The following is a 22516-nucleotide window of genomic DNA, read 5'->3' on the forward strand; positions in this document are numbered from 1 at the left end:
ATCTATCCTCCAATAGCTGTTTATATCTTACCCTAACTGCCTCCTCTTTTAGTTTATAAACCTTCACCTCTCTCTTCCCTGATGCTTCTATTCTCCTTGTATCCCATCTACCTTTTACTCTCAGTGTAGCTACAACTAGAAAGTGATCTGATATATCTGTGGCCCCTCTATAAACATGTACATCCTGAAGTCTACTCAACAGTCTTTTATCCACCAATACATAATCCAACAAACTACTGTCATTTCGCCCTACATCATATCGTGTATACTTATTTATCCTCTTTTTCTTAAAATATGTATTACCTATAACTAAACCCCTTTCTATACAAAGTTCAATCAAAGGGCTCCCATTATCATTTACACCTGGCACCCCAAACTTACCTACCACACCCTCTCTAAAAGTTTCTCCTACTTTAGCATTCAAGTCCCCTACCACAATTACTCTCTCACTTGGTTCAAAGGCTCCTATACATTCACTTAACATCTCCCAAAATCTCTCTCTCTCTCCTCTGCATTCCTCTCTTCTCCAGGTGCATACACGCTTATTATGACCCACTTCTCGCATCCAACCTTTACTTTAATCCACATAATTCTTGAATTTACACATTCATATTCTCTTTTCTCCTTCCATAACTGATCATTTAACATTACTGCTACCCCTTCCTTTGCTCTAACTCTCTCAGATACTCCAGATTTAATCCCATTTATTTCCCCCCACTGAAACTCTCCTACCCCCTTCAGCTTTGTTTCGCTTAGGGCCAGGACATCCAACTTCTTTTCATTCATAACATCAGCAATCATCTGTTTCTTGTCATCCGCACTACATCCACGCACATTTAAGCAACCCAGTTTTATAAAGTTTTTCTTCTTCTCTTTTTTTAGTAATTGTATACAGGAGAAGGGGTTACTAGCCCATTGCTCCCGGCATTTTAGTCGCCTCATACGACACGCATGGCTTACGGAGGAAAGATTCTTTTCCACTTCCCCATGGACTTGAGTCCTGGAGATGGGAAGTACAGTGCCTGCACTCTGAAGGAGGGGTGTTAATGTTGCAGTTTAAAAACTGTAGTGTAAAGCACCCTTCTGGCAAGACAGTGATGGAGTGAATGATGGTGAAAGTTTTTCTTTTTCGGGCCACCCTGCCTTGGTGGGAATCGGCTGGTGTGATAATAAATAATAAAAAAAAAAAAAGAACAAGAGCTATTTGGAAAAAGGAGAAAAACCTAGATGTATGTATATATATATATGCATGTGCGTGTCTGTGAAGTGTGACCAAAGTGTAAGTAGGAGTAGCAAGATATCCCTGTTATCTTAGCGTGTTTATGAGACAGAAAAAGAAAACCAGCAATCCTACCATCATGCAAAACAGTTACATATATATATATATATTTTTTTTTTTTTTTCTTTTTTTTTCAACAAGTCGGTCGTCTCCCACCGAGGCAGGGTGACCCAAAAAAGAAAGAAAATCCCCAAAAAGAAAATACTTTCATCATCATTCAACACTTTCACCACACTCACACATTATCACTGCTTTTGCAGAGGTGCTCAGAATACAACAGTTTAGAAGCATATACGTATAAAGATACACAACATATCCCTCCAAACTGCCAATATCCCAAATCCCTCCTTTAAAGTGCAGGCATTGTACTTCCCATTTCCGGGACTCAAGTCCGACTATATGAAAATAACCGGTTTCCCTGAATCCCTTCACTAAATATTACCCTGCTCACACTCCAACAGATCGTCAGGTCCCAAGTATCATTCGTCTCCATTCACTCCTATCTAACACGCTCATGCACGCTTGCTGGAAGTCCAAGCCCCTCACCCACAAAACCTCCTTTACCCCCTCTTTCCAACCCTTTCGAGGATGACCCCTACCCCTCTTTCCTTCCCCTATAGATTTATATGCTTTCCATGTCATTCTACTTTGATCCATTCTCTCTAAATGACCAAACCACCTCAACAACCCCTCTTCTGCCCTCTGACTAATGCTTTTATTAACTCCACACCTTCTCCTAATTTCCACACTCCGAATTTTCTGCATAATATTTACACCACACATTGCCCTTAGACAGGACATCTCCACTGCCTCCAACCGTCTCCTCGCTGCTGCATTTACCACCCAAGCTTCACATCCATATAAGAGTGTTGGTACTACTATACTTTCATACATTCCCTTCTTTGCCTCCATAGATAACGTTTTTTGACTCCACATATACCTCAACGCACCACTCACCTTTTTTCCCTCATCAATTCTATGATTAACCTCATCCTTCATAAATCCATCCGCCGACACGTCAACTCCCAAGTATCTGAAAACATTCACTTCTTCCATACTCCTCCTCCCCAATTTGATATCCATTTTTTCTTTATCTAAATCATTTGATACCCTCATCACCTTACTCTTTTCTATGTTCACTTTCAACTTTCTACCTTTACACACATTCTCAAACTCATCCACTAGCCTTTGCAATTTTTCTTTAGAATCTCCCATAAGCACAGTATCATCAGCAAAAAGTAACTGTGTCAATTCCCATTTTGAATTTGATTCCCCATAATTTAATCCCACCCCTCTCCCGAACACCCTAGCATTTACTTCCTTTACAACCCCATCTATAAATATATTAAACAACCATGGTGACATTACACATCCCTGTCTAAGACCTACTTTTACCGGGAAGTATTCTCCCTCTCTTCTACACACCCTAACCTGAGCCTCACTATCCTCATAAAAGCTCTTTACAGCATTTAGTAACTTACCACCTATTCCATAAACTTGCAACATCTGCCACATTGCTCCTCTATCCACTCTATCATATGCCTTTTCTAAATCCATAAATGCAATAAAAACTTCCCTACCTTTATCTAAATACTGTTCACATATATGCTTCAATGTAAACACTTGATCTACACATCCCCTACCCACTCTGAAGCCTCCTTGCTCATCCGCAATTCTACATTCTGTCTTACCTCTAATTCTTTCAATTATAACTCTACCGTATACTTTTCCTGGTATACTCAGTAAACTTATTCCTCTATAATTTTTACAATCTCTTTTGTCCCCTTTCCCTTTATATAAAGGGACTATACATGCTCTCTGCCAATCCCTAGGTACCTTCCCCTCTTTCATACATTTATTAAACAAAAGTACCAACCACTCCAACACTATATCCCCCCCCTGCTTTTAACATTTCTGTCATGATCCCATCAGTTCCAGCTGCTTTACCCCCTTTCATTCTACGTAATGCCTCACGTACCTCCACCACACTTACATTCTGCTCTTCTTCATATATATATGTATATATATATATATACATATATATATACATATATATATATATATATATATATATATATATATATATATATATACAGTGGACCCCCGCATAGCGAACTTAATCCGTGCAAGAGGGCTGGTCGTTATGCGAAATGTTCGCTATGCGAATTAATTTTCCCCATAAGAAATAATGGAAATAAAATTAATCCGTGCAAGACACCCAAAAGTATGAAAAAAAAATTTTTTTACCACAAAAAAATGTTAATTTTAGTACACACAAACTGAAAAAGGCATGCACAATTACATGACACTTACTTTTATTGAAGATCTGGTGATGATTGATGGGATGGGAGGAGGGGAGAGAGAGTGTTAGTGTTTAGAAGGGGAATCCCCTTCCATTAGGACTTGAGGTAGCAAGTCCTTTTCCGGGGTTACTTCCCTTCTTCTTTTAATGCCACTAGGACCAGCTTCAGAGTTACTGGACCTCTGTCGCACAACAAATCTGTCCATAGAGCTCTGTACCTCCCGTTCCTTTACGATTTGTCTAAAATGGGCCATAACATTGTCATTGAAATAGTCACCAGCACGGCTTGCAACAGCTGTGTCAGGGTGATTTTCATCCATAAAGGTTTGCAGTTCAACCCACTGTGCACACATTTCCTTAATTTTTGAAGTAGGCACAATGGATTCCACAACTGGCATAGGCTTCTCAGGGTTAGCCCCAAACCCTTCAAAATCTTTCTTAATTTCCATACTAATTCTCACCCTTTTTACCACAGGGTTGGCACTAGAAGCTTTCTTGGGGCCCATGGTCACTTATTTTCCAGAAACAGCACCGAAAACACTGTAATAATACGAAATATTCCGAGTGTATGCTTGAATGTTACCGCGGAGGCTGGCTGGTAAACAATGGACGCGTCTCGGACGAAGGTCGCTGAGCGGGTTTTTGTCCACTATGCGGGGCAAAATTTTGGCGAACAAAGCGTTCGCTATGCGGATTGTTCGCTATGCAAGGCGTTCGCTATGCTGGGGTCCACTGTATATACATATATATACATATATATACATATATATACATATATATACATATATATATATATATACATATATATATATATATATATATATATATATATATATATATATATATATATATATATATATATATATATATAAATTATGAACAAAACAAAATAATATTCTTCAATATTTTGACAATTTCAAAATAAAGTGAAAATTAATTACAGAATTATATGAAAAACACTTATAAGATAAATTAAGAGCATCACTACACCATGTTACATGGCATCTAAAGCCACAGTGAGAAGGGGCGAGTTAACAGTCACCACTAACAACCTTGACCCAACCTGACCTGACCTTTATTAATTTGAAGGCTGCCAGTAAACTGACTGCCAAACATTTTGGAAAAATTATCACTGATTTATGCATGAATTATTTGTTAAAATTAGCCAAATGAGACTACATGATGCAGTAGAATAACAGAAAACTGGTTCTTTGTTTTTATTAAGTTATTTTGTATCATTATTTAACTTGTCAATGGCACCTTGTCAGTCCACTAATTCTGTCATATATGAGTACTGTATAGTACCAGTCATTTATTATATTTTTTTTTTTTTTTTATTATCACACCGGCCGATTCCCACCAAGGCAGGGTGGCCCGAAAAAGAAAAACTTTCACCATCATTCACTCCATCACTGTCTTGCCAGAAGGGTGCTTTACACTACAGTTTTTAAACTGCAACATTAACACCCCTCCTTCAGAGTGCAGGCACTGTACTTCCCATCTCCAAGACTCAAGTCCGGCCTGCCGGTTTCCCTGAACCCCTTCATAAATATTACTTTGCTCACACTCCAACAGCACGTCAAGTATTAAAAACCATTTGTCTCCATTCACTCCTATCAAACACGCTCACGCATGCCTGCTGGAAGTCCAAGCCCCTCGCACACAAAACCTCCTTTACCCCCTCCCTCCAACCTTTCCTATGCCGACCCCTACCCCACCTTCCTTCCACTACAGACTGATACACTCCTGAAGTCATTCTGTTTCGCTCCATTCTCTCTACATGTCCGAACCACCTCAACAACCCTTCCTCAGCCCTCTGGACAACAGTTTTGGTAATCCCGCACCTCCTCCTAACTTCCAAACTACGAATTCTCTGCATTATATTCACACCACACATTGCCCTCAGACATGACATCTCCACTGCCTCCAGCCTTCTCCTCGCTGCAACATTCATCACCCACGCTTCACACCCATATAAGAGCGTTGGTAAAACTATACTCTCATACATTCCCCTCTTTGCCTCCAAGGACAAAGTTCTTTGTCTCCACAGACTCCTAAGTGCACCACTCACTCTTTTTCCCTCATCAATTCTATGATTCACCTCATCTTTCATAGACCCATCCGCTGACACGTCCACTCCCAAATATCTGAATACGTTCACCTCCTCCATACTCTCTCCCTCCAATCTGATATTCAATCTTTCATCACCTAATCTTTTTGTTATCCTCATAACCTTACTCTTTCCTGTATTCACCTTTAATTTTCTTCTTTTGCACACCCTACCAAATTCATCCACCAATCTCTGCAACTTCTCTTCAGAATCTCCCAAGAGCACAGTGTCATCAGCAAAGAGCAGCTGTGACAACTCCCACTTTGTGTGTGATTCTTTATCTTTTAACTCCACGCCTCTTGCCAAGACCCTCGCATTTACTTCTCTTACAACCCCATCTATAAATATATTAAACAACCACGGTGACATCACACATCCTTGTCTAAGGCCTACTTTTACTGGGAAAAAATTTCCCTCTTTCCTACATACTCTAACTTGAGCCTCACTATCCTCGTAAAAACTCTTCACTGCTTTCAGTAACCTACCTCCTACACCATACACCTGCATAATCTGCCACACTGCCCCCCTATCCACCCTGTCATACGCTTTTTCCAAATCCATAAATGCCACAAAAACCTCTTTAGCCTTATCTAAATACCGTTCACTTAAATGTTTCACTGTAAACACCTGGTCCACACACCCCCTACCTTTCCTAAAGCCTCCTTGTTCATCTGCTATCCTATTCTCCATCTTACTCTTAATTCTTTCAATAATAACTCTACCATACACTTTACCAGGTATACTCAACAGACTTATCCCCCTATAATTTTTGCACTCTCTTTTGTCCCCTTTGCCTTTATACAAAGGAACTATGCATGCTCTCTGCCAATCCCTAGGTACCTTACCCTCTTCCATACCTTTATTAAATAATTGCACCAACCACTCCAAAACTATATCCCCACCTGCTTTTAACATTTCTATCTTTATCCCATCAATCCCGGCTGCCTTACCCCCTTTCATTTTACCTACTGCCTCACAAACTTCCCCCACACTCACAGCTGGCTCTTCCTCATTCCTAGAAGATGTTATTCCTCCTTGCCCTATACATGAAATCACAGCTTCCCTATCTTCATCAACATTTAACAATTCCTCAATATATTCCCTCTATCTTCCCAATACCTCTAACTATCCATTTAATAACTCTCCTGTCCTATTTTTAATTGACAAATCCATTTGCTCTCTAGGCTTCCTTAACTTGTTAATCTCACTCCAAAACTTTTTCTTATTTTCAACAAAATTTGTTGATCAAATCTCACCCACTCTCTCATTTGCTCTCTTTTTACAATGCTTCACCACTCTCTTAACCTCTCTTTTTCTCCATATACTCTTCCCTCCTTGCATCACTTCTACTTTGTAAATACTTCTCATATGCTAACTTTTTCTCCCTTACTACTTTCTTTACATCATCATTCCACCAATTGCTCCTCTTCCCTCTATAAAATGAGACCAGGAAAACTAGAATACAACAATAAATACCATATGAAAATACAGTGCAAAGTCGCTATTTTAATCCAAAAACACAGTCAAAGTTTTTTTTTTCTCATTACGCACTGTGTGCTGCAGGTTTTTTTATATTGTGCACACTGACCACATAGACCCATTCTTTTATATTTAGGCCTACCAGCTTTCTCTCACTAGATTTGAGGGCGCTAGAATTTAGGCATACTAGTATGTCAAAAACCCCGGTGCGTAAGCCGTACTAGTACGTCCGAAACCCTGAAAGGGTTAACACAGTTAGAGAGTAACTGCTTCTTTAACACAGTTAAGGTACGAACAGATGTCTTCTTCGAGGGGCCAGCCTTGAAACGCTGCACCCAGTTCCTCACTGAACGCTCACACACACTAACATTCTCCATTATTTCTTTCATCTGGTGCCCAACTTTGTGAAGCACTATGAATTCAGCTATAGTTTTAGGTGTTAAAGACTTCCTTTTACCCATAATTCAACATGTATAGCCCCAAAACCAAAGGGAACACCGGACAATAGATGGGATGGATGAGAGACAACAATGCAAGAGAATCATTTCCAGATTGTAATGACACCAAAAAAAACGAAATTTGATGGAAAATTGACGGAATTACACTCTCGCAAAGTTAGCGACCTCGGCGATATATACAAATCAGCGATTTCGCCCACTTTGAGCCCTATTTTCGGCTAATTCCATTGTTCCAGTCGACCAAACTCATAGCTATTTCTTTAGAACTCCATTTTTTCTATCAATTGAGTACAAGAAACTGCCCATTTACCAATTTCAACTACCCAATAATATGGTCAGAAATTTGCAATTTGGCCAATTTCACGAAAATTAAAAAATATGACAATTTCAAAATAGGTCCAGAATGAACAATGCAGACACTCCTGGCTCTAAAATAACATTTTGTTTGTTCATCAGTCATGTCTCCAGGCCCCTCTGATATTACTCTTGCTTTCTATTTTGAATTTTTATTCAAACAAAAAATAGAAGATTTACTATTATGCAGACTACTGCAATACTGTAATAATTGTGTAAATAACATCAACCCATTCATGACTGCATATTAGAATGGCTAGTTGGACATTTATTGGACAATGACATCATTTGTTTACTTTTGAACATCGGCAAAAATCAAACATTTCCCCAGGTTCTTTTTATAGTAAAATCAATCAAAATCACCTCTATTTCTATAATATGTTTTCCATTCTATCAAATGAGACCAAGAAAACGAGAATGCAAACATAAATACTATACGAAAATAGATCACAAAGTCGGCATTTTAATTAAAAAAAACGGTCGGAGTTTTTTTTTTCTCATTATGCACTGCGTGCTCCAGGATTTTTTTTATATGGTGCACACTGACCACACAGACCCATTCTCTCACATGTGGGCCTACCAGCTTTCTTTTTCTTGATTTGAAGCCGCTAGAATTTATGAGTATATATACGTCAAACACGGTACCTCGTAAGACGTATATATACGGCCGCGACAGTGAAAGGGTTAAGTGAGGAGAGGCTGTATATTAAATTTAAATAGAGGTGTTTAAGTAGGGGTACTACCGTCCTGCCAAGTGAGTGTAAAACGACTGTAATTGTTTTACATGATGGTAAGATTGCTGGTGTCTTTTGTCTGTCTCATAAATATGCAAGATTACAGGTACATCTTGCTACTTCTACTTACACTTAGGTCACACTACACATACATGTATATGTTTTTTATACACACTCATCTGAGTTTTCTTTGATTTTATCTTAATAGTTCTTGGTCTTATTACTTTTCCTTTTATATCCATGGGGAAGTGGAATAAGAATCTTTCCTCCGTAAGCCATGCGTGTTGTAGAAGTCAACTCAAATGCCGGGAACAATGGGCTAGTAACCCCTTTTCCTGTAAAAATTACTAAAAAGAATAAGAAGAAAATTGTCAACGTGGGAAGTCTGAATGTGCGTGGATGTTGTGCAAATGATAAGAATGAGATGATTGTGGATGTTATGAATGAGAAGAAGCTGGATGTCCTGGCTTTAAGTGAAACAAAGCTGAAGGGGGTGGGAGAGTTTCAGTGGAGAGGAATAAATGGGATTAGGTCAGGGGTTTCAAATAGAGTAAGAGCTAAAGAAGGAGTAGCAATAATGTTGAAGGACAAGTTATGGCAGGAAAAGAGGGACTACAAATGTATTAATTCAAGATTATGTGGAGTAAAATAAAGGTTGGATGTGAAAAGTGGGTTATAGTAAGCGTATATGCACCTGGAGAAGAGAGAAGTGTAGAGGAGATTGAGAGATTCTGGGAAATGTTGAGTGAATGTGTGGGGAGTTTTGAACCAAGTGTGAGAGTAACGGTGGTTGAGGATTTCAATACTAAAGTGGGCAAAAATGTTGTAGAGGGAGTAGCAGGTAATTTTGGGGTGCCAGGGGTAAATGAAAATGGGGAGCCTTTAATTGAGCTATGTGTAGAAAGAGGTTTGGTAATAAGTAATACATATTTTATGAAGAAGAGGATAAATAAATACAGTGGTCCCTCGTTTTTCGTTGTTCTCGGGAATCATAGATTTCAGAAATCATAGGGATATTTTCATATAAACATGGGCTCGCTAATCATAGGTTGACTTGCGAATAGTAGTTTGTCCGGGACGCATACGCACGGTGTGAGTCGGGGTGGCCTCCCTACCCAGCCAGTCTGGCATTGTTTACAAGTGAGCAAAGGTCCCCTCACGTGCTCCTACGAAATATTTCATAATATTCCACTCATTTTAGTGCTTGCAGGTACTAAATAAGCTACCATGGCTCCAAAGAAAGCTCCTAGTGCCAAGCCTGTGATAAAGAAGGCGAGAAATACGATTGAATTTCAGAAAAACATCATTGAACAATATGAAAGTGGCACAAGTGGAAAAATTTATGGAGAAACATTCACCCTGACAAGGTTGTTGCAAGCCATGTTGGCAACATGTACAGTGACAAAGTCTTGGGCCATTTTAGGGAAATGTTAGAGATGCCAGAAACAGAGCTCTCTCCACAGTTATTTTGCGAGACAGGACTCCAGTGACTCAAGCTGGTCCTAGTGGCATTAAGAAACAGAGAAAAGAAGCAACCCCAGAAAAGCAATTGGTACCTGAGGTGTTGCTAGAAGGGGATTCCCCTTCCAAACTGTAAACAATCCAATCTCTCTCCTCCTCCAGTCTCCCATACACTAAGACGAATCTCCAATAAAGGTAAGTGTTATGCTGTTAATGTTTCATTCATCATTTCCCATTGTATTGTTTATGTACTATCTATATTTCATGTAAAAAAAATTTTTATTTTAATACTTCTGGGAGTCAGGAACGGATTAATTGTATTTACATTATTTCTTATGGGGAAAATTTATTCGAAAATTGTATATTTCGATAATAGTAGCAACTCCAGGAACGGATTAACTACGAAAAACGAGGGACCACTGTATACAAGGTATGATATAGCACATAATGAAAGTAGTTTGTTAGATTATGTATTGGTGGATAAAAGGTTGATGGGTAGGCTCCAGGATGTACACATTTATAGAGGGGCAACTGATATATCAGATCATTATTTAGTTGTAGCTACAGTTAGAGTAAGAGGTAGGTGGGAAAAGAGGAAAATGGCAACAACAAGCAAGAGGGAGGTGAAAGTGTATAAACTAAGGGAGGAGGAAGTTCGGGTGAGATATAAGCAACTATTGGCAGAAAGGTGGGCTGGTGCAAGTATGAGTAGTGGGGGGGTTGAAGAGGGTTGGAATAGTTTTAAAAATACAGTATTAGAATGTGGGGCAGAAGTTTGTGGTTATAGGAGAGTGGGTGCAAGAGGAATGAGGAGTGATTAGTGGAATGATGAAGTAAAGGGTGTGATAAGAGAGAAAAAGTTAGCTTATGAGAGGTTTTTACAAAGCAGAAGTGTTATAAGAAGAGTAGAGTATATGGAGAGTAAAAGAAAGGTGAAGAGAGTGGTGAGAGAGTGCAAAAGGAGAGCAGATGATAGAGTGGAAAAGGCACTGTCAAGGAATTTTAATGAAAATAACAAAAAATTTTGGAGCGAGTTAAGCAAGTTAAGAAAGCCTAGAGAACGAATGGATTTGTCAGTTAAAAACAGAGTAGGGGAGTTAGTAGATGGGGAGATGGAGGTTTTGGGTAGATGGAGAGAATATTTTGAGGAACTTTAAATGTCGATGAAGAAAGGGAAGCGGTAATTTCATGCACTGGCCAGGGAGGTATACCATCTTTTAGGAGTGAAGAAGAACAAGATGTGAGTGTGGGGGAGGTGCGTGAGGCATTACGTAGAACGAAAGGGGATAAAGCAGCTGTAGCTGATGGGATCATGACAGAAATGTTAAAAGCAGAGGGGGATATAGTGTTGGAGTGGTTGGTATTTTTGTTTAATAAATGTATGAAAGAGGGGAAGGTACCTAGGGATTGGCAGAGAGCATGTATAGTCCCTTTATATAAAGGGAAGGGGGACAAAAGAGACTGTAAAAATTATAGAGGAATAAGTTTATTGAGTATACCAGGAAAAGTGTACAGTAGGGTTATAACTGAAAGAATTAGAGGTAAGACAGAATGTAGGATTGCAGATGAGCAAGGAGGTTTCAGAGTGGGTAGGGGATGTGCAGATCAAGTGTTTACAATGAGGCATATATGTGAACAGTATTTAGATAAAGGTAGGGAAGTTTTTATTGCATTTATGGATTTAGAAAAGGCATATGATAGAATGGATAGGGAGCAATGTGGCAGATGTTGCAAGTATATGGAATAGGTGGTAAGTTATTAAATGCTGTAAAGAGTTTTTATGAGGACAGTGAGGGTCAGGTTAGGGTGTGTAGGTGAGAGGGAGACTCTTCACAGTAAAAGTAGGTTTTAGACAGGGATGTGTAATGTCACCATGGTTGTTTAATATATTTATAGATGGGGTTGTAAAAGCAGTAAACGCTAGGGTGTTCGGGAGAGGGGTGGGATTAAATTATGGGGAATCAAATACAAAATGGGAATTGACACAGTTGCTTTTTGCTGATGATACTGTGCTCGTGGGAGATTCTAAAGAAAAATTGCAAAGGTTAGTGGATGAGTTTGGGAGTGTGTGTAAAGGTAGAAAGTTGAAAGTGAACATAGAAAAGAGTAAGGTGATGAGGGTATCAAATGGTTTAGATAAAGAAAAATTGGATATCAAATATGGGTGTGAAGCTTGGGTTGTGAATGCAGCAGCGAGGAGGCGGCTGGAGGCAGTGGAGATGTCCTGTCTAAGGGCAATGTGTGGTGTAAATATTATGCAGAAAATTCGGAGTGTGGAAATTAGGAGAAGGTGTGGAGTAATAAAAGTATTAGTCAGAGGGCTGAAGAGGGGTTGTTGAGGTGTTTTGGTCATTTAGAGAGAATGGATCAAAGTAGAATGACATGGAGGGCGTATAAATCTGTTGGGGAAGGAAGACTGGGTAAGTGTCGTCCTCGGAAAGGTAGGAGGGAGGGGGTGAAGGTCTTGTGGGCGAAGAGCTTGGACTTCCAGCAAGCGTGCTTGAGCACGTTAGAAGTGAATGGAGACGAATGGTTATCGGGACCTGACGATCTATTGGAGTGTGAGCAAGGTAATATTTAGTGAAGGGATTCAGGGAAACTGGTTATTTTTACATAGCCGGACTTGAGTCCTGGAAATGGGAAGTACAATGCCTGCACTCTAAAGGAGGAGTTCGGGATATTAGCAGTTTGGAGGGATATGTTGTGTATCTTTATAGGTATATGCTTCTAAACTGTTGTGTTCTGAGCACCTCTGCAAAAGCAGTGATTATGTGTGAGTGAGGTGAAAGTGTTGAATGATGATGAAAGTATTTTCTTTTTTGGGGATTCTCTTTCTTTTTTGGGTCACCCTGCCTCGGTGGGAGACGGCCGACTTGTTAAAAAAAAAAAAAAAAGTGTGTGTAAGATTTACCTGCCACTGTGTAGCAAAATATTTCTCCAAATTATACAGTATTAATAAAGTGAACTCTAGAATTTCTCTCTAGAACATCAGCCATTTCTCACCAGAAAGAGTGTCCTAAATTGATTACATTTAATATCATATTATAGCTGTCATGCTGGAAGTACACAGACATGACAGTTCAAGTGAACCCTTGAGCCACAGTATTCCCACCCAGCCATCAGAGTGCAGGAACTTTAATTCCTACTAGTAGAGAACTCAAGCCTGGTAAACCAGTTTTCCTAAATCTTTCGTAAATTTTATCTTGCTGACACTCAAATCCCAAAATACCATTGTCAACACTCCTAACCAACATAGTTCCACATGTTTGCTGGAATCTTCAACCCTTACAACTTAACATTTGGTTACCACAATATTAATTATATATAAGCTAATATGTGTACATACAATGCCAGTTCATAAATCCTGTCACTGTCCCTTATGTATATAAATGTTATTGAGGACAATGACATTTATATATATATATATATACAAATGTGTAAATTCTCACACTTTTAAATTTGATGCAATACTTCTGGAAGGCCTGGGTATGAAAGGACACATCAGAGTGGTTTGTGTGTGCAGCAATTTTCACCATGACGTGCTGTCAGGATACTCTTACTCCATGAATTGTATATCATTCATTACTCTCCAGCAACATTACTCTCTAACAACATGGATAGAGATTCTGGAAATGAATTCTATAGTTTTGAGAATAGTGACAGAAAGTGATAGGGAAATGTTGGGAACAGTGATGGAAATCCAGATGACTCCTATCATCCACCTCAGATGTCAATATATGTACAACACTCGCACACCATAAGTGAAAGCCAATATTCTCCAGTGCTAGATGCACTGATGACAGTGATGATGACTTTTACTTCCTAGAAATTGATCATCAGACAAATTATAAAGGATGACTACTCACCTGTGAAGCATCAATTTATTCAGCAGAATTAATAAACTGGCAGTGTGTCTAAGAATATTCCAGTGGTATGGGTAGTGGGTCATGGGCAATGTTTGCTAAATACTTAACACCAGGGACAAATAAGCAAGCAACACCAGTGCCAGTCCCAGAATGGAGCCAGGTCCCACACCTCAACCACCCCAGGCCATGTCCAACACACACACAACTACCTCAGGCAGCATCCACTACACACAACCACCCCAGGCCATGTCCACCACACATATAACAACCACAACCAGTTGTAATTATCTTGTAACCATCACCAGACCATGTCTGGGACTGGGAGGAAGATGCTCATTTTGTGCCCAGTCCCCATCAATTCAACAATACACACACACAGATTGTACCCTGAGGGACAACTCCAACAAACTTTATTTCTTTGGCTTATATTTCAGTGAACCTATATTAAAAATGATAGTGATGCCAGCCAAAAGATACTACTAGTATACAATGACAAGCATGTTCAGCATGGTCACAACTTCACAAGTGGAAAGATACAAATTGTGGCTGAGATGTATTTCACACTTATGTTACATTTATAAGCACAATATGCACCATACTGGTTGGCTGGCCACCTAATATTTACCCAGGCATTCACAGATCTCATCTCTGTCAACACATTTATCCTGATGCTGAATATTCTACACTTCTCTCACGAGATGAGACTCAATAGAAGTGACATGCTATGTACAAGATTAGGGATGTTTTAATGTACCTGAAAAATAGGTTCAGTGTGCTCTTTTATCCCTTCCTGAACCTTGTCACTGATAAGTCACTGGTCTGAGTTAAAAGCACACTATCATTCAAGAAATAAATATCAAGCAAGAGAAAATTCATACCTAAGTGTCATACATGTCTGATCCAATGAAGGGAAGGATAGCTAAAAATCTTGGGATCATGAGTTAATCACCATCATCAAGGCACCCTCAATGAATGGAAATATTCTAGGAAGAGCCTTCAGTAAAAATAAAAAAGGATTTAAGAGCACAATTCTAAAGGTGCAAGTGTACTGGGTAACAAACCCGCTACATACAGGGCAGCCCCGCATGTACACTTCCCTCTTTTAAGTGTTCCAGGTTTTTGCTGGCTTTCAATTGAGCCATTGTTCATTATGTTCGATGCTCTTACTGCTTTTCCGATATTTTCATACAATAGTTGTGTAAGGGAAGGGCGACCAGCACAACATTTTAAGGCTCTGCTCGCATTAAAATACAGCGCTGGTCACCCTTGTGATGTCTATCTTAATAAATGATAACATATTATCAGGTGTTTTAGCTGCATCTCATAATGAAAAAAATGTTCTTTTTCCAACCACCAGAGATTTTCACTTATTGTTTGGGGGTCACAAACCTTAGAGTCATACGAATGGGAACATCCTGTACGTATGTACCTGTACCAGTATTGAGGGGTCTTCAAATCTTAATACCTTATAAATACATAGTTATAGGTAGTAGGTTGGTAGACAGCAACCACCCAGGGAGGTACTACCATCCTGCCAAGTGAGTGTAAAACGAAAGCCTGTAATTGTTTTACATGATGGTAGGATTGCTGGTGTCTTTTGTCTGTCTCATGAACATGCAAGATTTCAGGTACGTCTTACTACTTCTACTCACACTTAGGCCACACTACACATACATGTACAAGCACATATATACACACCCCTCTGGGTTTTCTTCTATTTTCTTTCTAGTTCTTATTCTTGTTTATTTCCTCTTATCTCCATGGGGAAGTGGAACAGAATTCTTCCTCCGTAAGCCATGCGTGTTGTAAGAGGCGACTAAAATGCCGGGAGCAAGGGGTTAGTAACCTCTTCTCCTGTATATATTACTAAATGTAAAAGGAGAAACTTTCGTTTTTCCTTTTGGGCCACCCCGCCTTGGTGGGATACGGCCGGTGTGTTGAAAGAAAGAAAATACATAGTTTAAAAGGAAAGGTAAACTTACATCAAGGAGGAACTGAAGTGCTCTATAGTTGGCATCCTCACGACCAGACATATTTTCAGCCACATAATTAAAGGCACACAACATGGCTAGCCCAGCGTCGTCGTACCCACGCACAGACTCGTCTGAATTAACAGCCATCACCAGACCAAGGCGCACTGGTGCACTGTGCGTCACAAAGCTTTCAATTAATCTTATTAGATCTGCTGTAGTTGATTTGCTTGGATCAGCTACAATTACCTGAAAATTGTATGATTAATCAATATACAGTATTATTATTATACATAAATGAAGATTTTTAATGAAACATACATTGCAGGATAAATTATTAAAAGCAAGGTACATAATTTACACACAGGTGATAAATTCTGCATATCTGTATTAGAACTGGATATACATAGTAATTGAAGGAATGCTTTTTATGATTAACATAATTGACACATATTCAGATATTATTAACCCTTTCATGGTGGGTCTCGTTATACTACGGCTTTGAAGCCAAGGTCGGTCCTGTAGTACTATGCCATGAGCTTGGCTAACTCTGGTAAGCTGTGAGTGGTAAACTTGGGCCTAGATATGAGAGAACAGGTCTGTGCAGTAAGTGAGCACCATACAAAAATCCTGCAGCAAGGAGTGCATAATGGGAAAAACTGCAACCATATTTTTGGTTTAATACAGTGACTTTGCAGTGTACAGTAGTCCCCCCCAAATTCGTGGGGTTACGTTTCAAAACCACCTGGGAATTTGGAAAAATCACGAATTCTGGACACGGTTAAAAAAAAATGCCTATAAATGCCTGTTTTTATAGTTCAAACCCTAAATATGCCCCCAAAGCACTTTAACCCTTTACTGTTTTGGTCGTATATATACGTCTTTCGAGCCACTGTTTTTGATGTATATATCCTCATAAATTCTAGCAGCTTTAAACCAAGCAGGAGAAAGCTGGTAGGCCCACATGTGAGAGAATGGGTTTGTGTGGTCAGTGTGCACCATATAAAAAAATCCTGCAGCATGCAGTGCATAATGAGAAAAAAAAACTCCATTTTTTTAATTAACCCCTTGACTGTCGCAACCCCCAATTCTGAGGTGTCTCCTGGTGTCGCAAAATTAAAAAAAAAAAAAAAAAATTTCTTATGAAATGTTAGAGAATCTTTTCCCAATTGTAATGACACCAAATTTGATGGAAAACTGACGGAATTATGCTCTCGCAAAGTTAGCGATCTCAGCGATATTTACAAATCGGCGATTTTGCCCAATTTGAGCCCTATTTTCGGCTAATTCTGTTGATCCAGTCGACCAAACTCGTAGCTATTTCTTTAGAACTCCATTTTTCTATCGATTGAGTACAAGAAACTGCCCATTTACTGATTTCAACTACCCAATAATGTGGTCAGAAATTTGCAATTTGGCCAATTTCACAAAAAATAAAAAAATATGACAATTTCAAAATAAGGTCCAGAATGAATAATGCAGACATTCCTGGCTCTAAAATAACATTTTCTTTGTTCATCAGTCATGTCTCCAGGCCCCTCTGATATTACTCTTGCTTTTTATTTTGAATTTTTATTCAAACAAAAAACAGAAGACTTAATATTATGCAGACTACTGCAATACTGTAATAATTGTATAAATAACATCAACCCATTCATGACTGCATATTAGAATGGCTAGTTGGACATTTATTGGACAATGGCATCATTTGTTTACTTTTGAACATGGGCAAAAATCAAACATTTCCCCTACTTTGAGCTCCATTTCTAGGTTCTTTTTATAGTAAAATCAATCAAAATCACCTCTATTTCTATAATATGTTTTCCATTCTATCAAATGAGACCAAGAAAACGAGAATACAACCATAAATACTATACGAAAATAGACCACAAAGTCGGCATTTTAATTAAAAAAAAACGGTCAGAGTTTTTTTTTTTCTCATTATGCACTGCGTGCTCCAGGATTTTTTATATATGGTGCACACTGACCACACAGACCCATTCTCTCACATGTGGGCCTACCAGCTTTCTCCTGCTTGATTTGAAGCCGCTAGAATTTATGAGTATATATACGTCAAACACGGTACCTCGTAAGACGTATATATACGGCCGCGACAGTCAGAGGGTTAAAATGACAACTTTGTGGTCTATTTTCATATAGTATTTATGGTTGTATTCTCATTTTCTTGGTCTCATTTGATAGAATGGAAAATATATTATAGAAATAGAGGTGATTTTGATTGGTTTTACTATGAAAAGAACCTGGAAATGGAGCTCAAAGTAGGGGAAATGTTTGATTTTTGCCAATGTTCAAAAGTAAACAAATGATGTCACTGTCCAATAAATGTCCAACTAGCCATTCTAATATGCAGTCATGAATGGGTTGACATTATTTAACCCTTTGACTGTCGCAGCCGTATATATACGTCTTACGAGGTACTGTGTTTGACGTATATATACTCATAAATTCTAGCGGCTTCAAATCAAGCAGGAGAAAGCTGGTAGGCCCACATGTGAGATAACGGGTCTGTGTGGTCAGTGTGCACCATATAAAAAAAATCCCGGAGCACGCAGTGCATAATGAGAAAAAAAAAACTCCGACCGTTTTTTTTAATTAAAATGCCGACTTTGTGGTCTATTTTCGTATAGTATTTATGGTTGTATTCTCGTTTTCTTGGTCTCATTTGATAGAATGGAAAACATATTATAGAAATAGAGGTGATTTTGATTGATTTTACTATAAAAAGAACCTAGAAATGGAGCTCAAAGTAGGGGAAATGTTTGATTTTTGCCAACGTTCAAAAGTAAACAAATGATGCCATTGTCCAATAAATGTCCAACTAGCCATTCTAATATGCAGTCATGAATGGGTTGATGTTATTTATACAATTATTACAGTATTGCAGTAGTCTGCATAATAATAAGTCTTCTATTTTTTGTTTGAATAATTATTCAAAACAGAAAGCAAGAGTAATATCAGAGGGGCCTGGAGACATGACTGATGAACAAAGAAAATGTTATTTTAGAGCCAGGAATGTCTGCATTGTTCATTCTGAACCTTATTTTGAAATTGTCATATTTTTTAGTTTTCGTGAAATTGGCCAAATTGCAAATTTCTGACCACATTATTAGGTAGTTGAAATCAGTAAATGGGCAGTTTCTTGTACTCAATCGATAGAAAAAATGGAGTTCTATAGAAATAGCTATGAGTTTGGGCGACTGGACCAATGGAATTAGCCGAAAATAGGGCTCAAAGTGAGCAAAATCACTGATTTGTAAACAGCGCCGAGGTCGCTAACTTCGCGAGAGCATAATTCCATCAGTTTTCCATCAAATTTCGTTTTTTTAGTGTCATTACAATCGGGAAAAGATTCTCTATCATTTCATAAGAAAAAATATTTTTTTTTTTTTTTAAATTTTGTGACACCAGGAGACACCTCAGGATTTGGGGTTGCGACAGTCAAAGGGTTAAACAATTATTACAATATTGCAGTACTCTGCATAACAGTAAATCTTCTAATTTTTTGTAATAAAGTTGGTAGAATTACTGACAATATGTAAAGTAAAAGGACACAAGTGCAACTAATGTGACATTTATTGTGGCAACGTTTCGCTCTCCAGGAGCTTTATCAAGCCATTACAAACAATACATGGACAAAGAGGGTATATAAAGGCTCTGAGTGAGGTGCAATACTAGTCAGGTACCATTTCGATGTTCACTAGTGGTAGTAGTAGTAGTAGTAGTAACAAAAATAATACCTATTTTTATATTACCCAAGTAATAGCTTTTATATCCTTTTACTCATGTACGAATTAATTGCTCTACCATATTGTATTATTTTTGTTACTACTACTACTACTACTACTACTACTACTACTACCACTAGTGAACATCGAAATGGTACCTCACTAGTATTGCACCTCACTCAGAACCTTTACATACCCTCTGTGTCCATGTATTGTTTGTAATGGCTTGATAAAGCTCCTGGAGAGCGAAACGTTGCCACAATAAATGTCACATTAGTTGCACTTGTGTCCTTTTACTTTCTAATTTTTTGTTTGAATAAAAATTCAAAATAGAAAGCAAGAGTAATATCAAAGGGGCCTGGAGACATGACTGATGAACAAAGAAAATGTCATTTTAGAGCCAGGAATGTCTGCATTCTTCATTCTGGACTCTATTTTGAAATTGTCATATTTTTTAATTTTCATGAAATTGGCCAAACTGCAAATTTCTGACCACATTATTGGGTAGTTGAAATCGGTAAATGGGCAGATTCTTGTACTCAATCGATAGAAAAAAATGGAGTTCTAAAGAAATAGCTATGAGTTTGGTCGAGTGAAACAATATACATGTAATTAGCCAAAAATAGGGCTCAAAGTGGGCGAAATCGCCAATTTGTAAATATCGCTGAGGTTGCTAACTTCGCGAGAGCATGATTCCATCAGTTTTCCATCAAATTTTGTTCTTTTGGTGCCATTGCAATTGGGAAAAGATTCTCTATCATTTCATAAGAAAAAAATAATTTTTGGGGGGGGGAGAGGAAGGGGGGGAGGAAGGGGGGGAGGAAGGGGGGGAGGAAGGGGGGGAGGAAGGGGGAAGGGGGGAGGAAGGGGGGAGGAAGGGGGGAGGAAGAGGGGAGGAAGGGGGGAGGAAGGGGGGAGGAAGGGGGGGAGGAAGGGGGAGGAAGGGGGAGGAAGGGGGAGGAAGGGGGGGAGGAAGGGGGGGAGGAAGGGGGGGAGGAAGGGGGGAGGAAGGGGGGAGGAAGGGGGGAGGAAGGGGGGAGGAAGAGGGGGAGGAAGAGGGGGAGGAAGGGGAGAGGAGGGGGAGGAAGGGGGGGAGGAAGGGGGGGAGGAAGGGGGGGAGGAAGGGGGGGAGGAAGGGGGGAGGAAGGGGGGGAGGAAGGGGGGGAGGAAGGGGGGGAGGAAGGGGGGGAGGAAGGGGGGAGGAAGGGGGGGAGGAAGGGGGGAGGAAGGGGGGAGGAAGGGGGGAGGAAGGGGGGGGAGGAAGAGGGGGAGGAAGGGGGGGGGAGGAAGGGGGGGGGAGGAAGGGGGGAGAGGAGGGGGGGAGAGGAAGGGGGGAGGAAGGGGGGGAGGAAGGGGGGGAGAGGAAGGGGGGAGAGGAAGGGGGGAGGAAGGGGGGGAGGAAGGGGGGGAGGAAGGGGGAGAGGACGGGGGGGAGAGGAAGGGGGGAGGAAAGGGGGGGAGTTTTGCGACACCAGGAGACACCTCAGGATTTGGGGTTGCGACAGTGAAGGAGTTAATTTCAAACTCGACTTCATCCATCACCCTGAAAAAAAATAGAATGTAATGATACCCCCGTATACGCACAGTACTGTACTGTCTCCCACAATGGAATTGGCCGAATATCGGACTCAAAGCGAGCAAAATCACTGCAGCATAAATATCGCCGAGACCGCTAAATTTGCAACAGCATAATTCTGTAAGTTTTCCGTCAAATTCCGTACTTTTGGTTTCACTGCCTTTGGAAAAAGATTCTCTATCGTTTCATAAAAAAAAATCATTTATTTCTTTAAATTCTTCAGCCCTGAGAGCAATTCTCATTTCAGGGGTTCCGACTCTGAAAGAGTTAAATACAATACCAACAAGGCTTCTGTCAAATACAAAGGTGACTTGAAATGTAGTAAACACCTCTGTATTCAACTGAAGAAGCCTCTTCAGCAGGTGAAGCATTTCAACAAGAGCAAGGCAGAGATGTATTTAAAACAAAGCAATGGTAGGGGAAAATATGGCGCACTGTGAGTTCATTTCTCTCCATCTCTGGATAGTAACCATAGCACCCAAGAGGAATCTGAATGATCCAAGAAGTGCAAAGAAGCAGAAGCCTGAAAGTATTGGTATTTTGAAGAAAATCAAGATATTAGATAAGCATGTGTGATAGAGACAACACGAACCTATGGCTTGAATGAGACATCCTTAAAAAAAAAAATTATTGAATGAGTTTACTGAGTGGAAAACCAAGAAAAGTGATCAATTTAATTTCATTTAAAAAAAAAGGAAAGAGCCTTAGAGCACAGTAAAACAATTTGTGATGTGGATGATGTGGAAGAATACTTATTTAGTACAGGGTAGTTCCACAAGTTCTAATTGTGCATTAGGTTGCATAATATTAAGCTTTCTGTGAGTACTGCTAACCACACAGTTGCAGGGAATTTCCCTGCTGAATCATAAGAAATTATTTCTGAGAGTGACTACAAGACTCAGCAAATGACGATGAGACAAATCATTATTAAAGAGAACTTATATCAACAAGTGAAAAGTGCTCCAGGATTCAAGGCAGGAAAGGATCGCTTCAGCTTGCTACTTTGTGGTAATGCATCAAGCAATTTTAAATTCAAGTCCATGCTTATTTACCACTCCAAGACTCCCTATGCTTTGAAAGGTACAGATAAAAAACCTTTACCAGTTATGTGGAGATCAAACCAGTGAGCATGGATGACAGAGGCATTATTTCTTGACAGGTTTAAGCATCATTTTATTCAG

General features: G+C 39.5%; 1 protein-coding gene across 1 annotated transcript in view; it reads right to left on the minus strand.

The window, feature by feature from the left end:
- Positions 1 to 22516, minus strand: part of LOC128702725 (UDP-glucose:glycoprotein glucosyltransferase 1) — a gene marked incomplete at its 5' end in the record, with an annotated part of 261894 nt that overhangs the window by 191294 nt on the left and 48084 nt on the right. The window contains 1 exon segment of the mRNA XM_070101800.1: positions 16026 to 16262. Coding sequence (XP_069957901.1) covers positions 16026 to 16262 — 237 coding nt within the window.

The sequence above is a fragment of the Cherax quadricarinatus genome, chromosome 79 (genome assembly GCF_038502225.1).
Source record: "Cherax quadricarinatus isolate ZL_2023a chromosome 79, ASM3850222v1, whole genome shotgun sequence".
NCBI classification, from domain to species: domain Eukaryota; kingdom Metazoa; phylum Arthropoda; class Malacostraca; order Decapoda; family Parastacidae; genus Cherax; species Cherax quadricarinatus.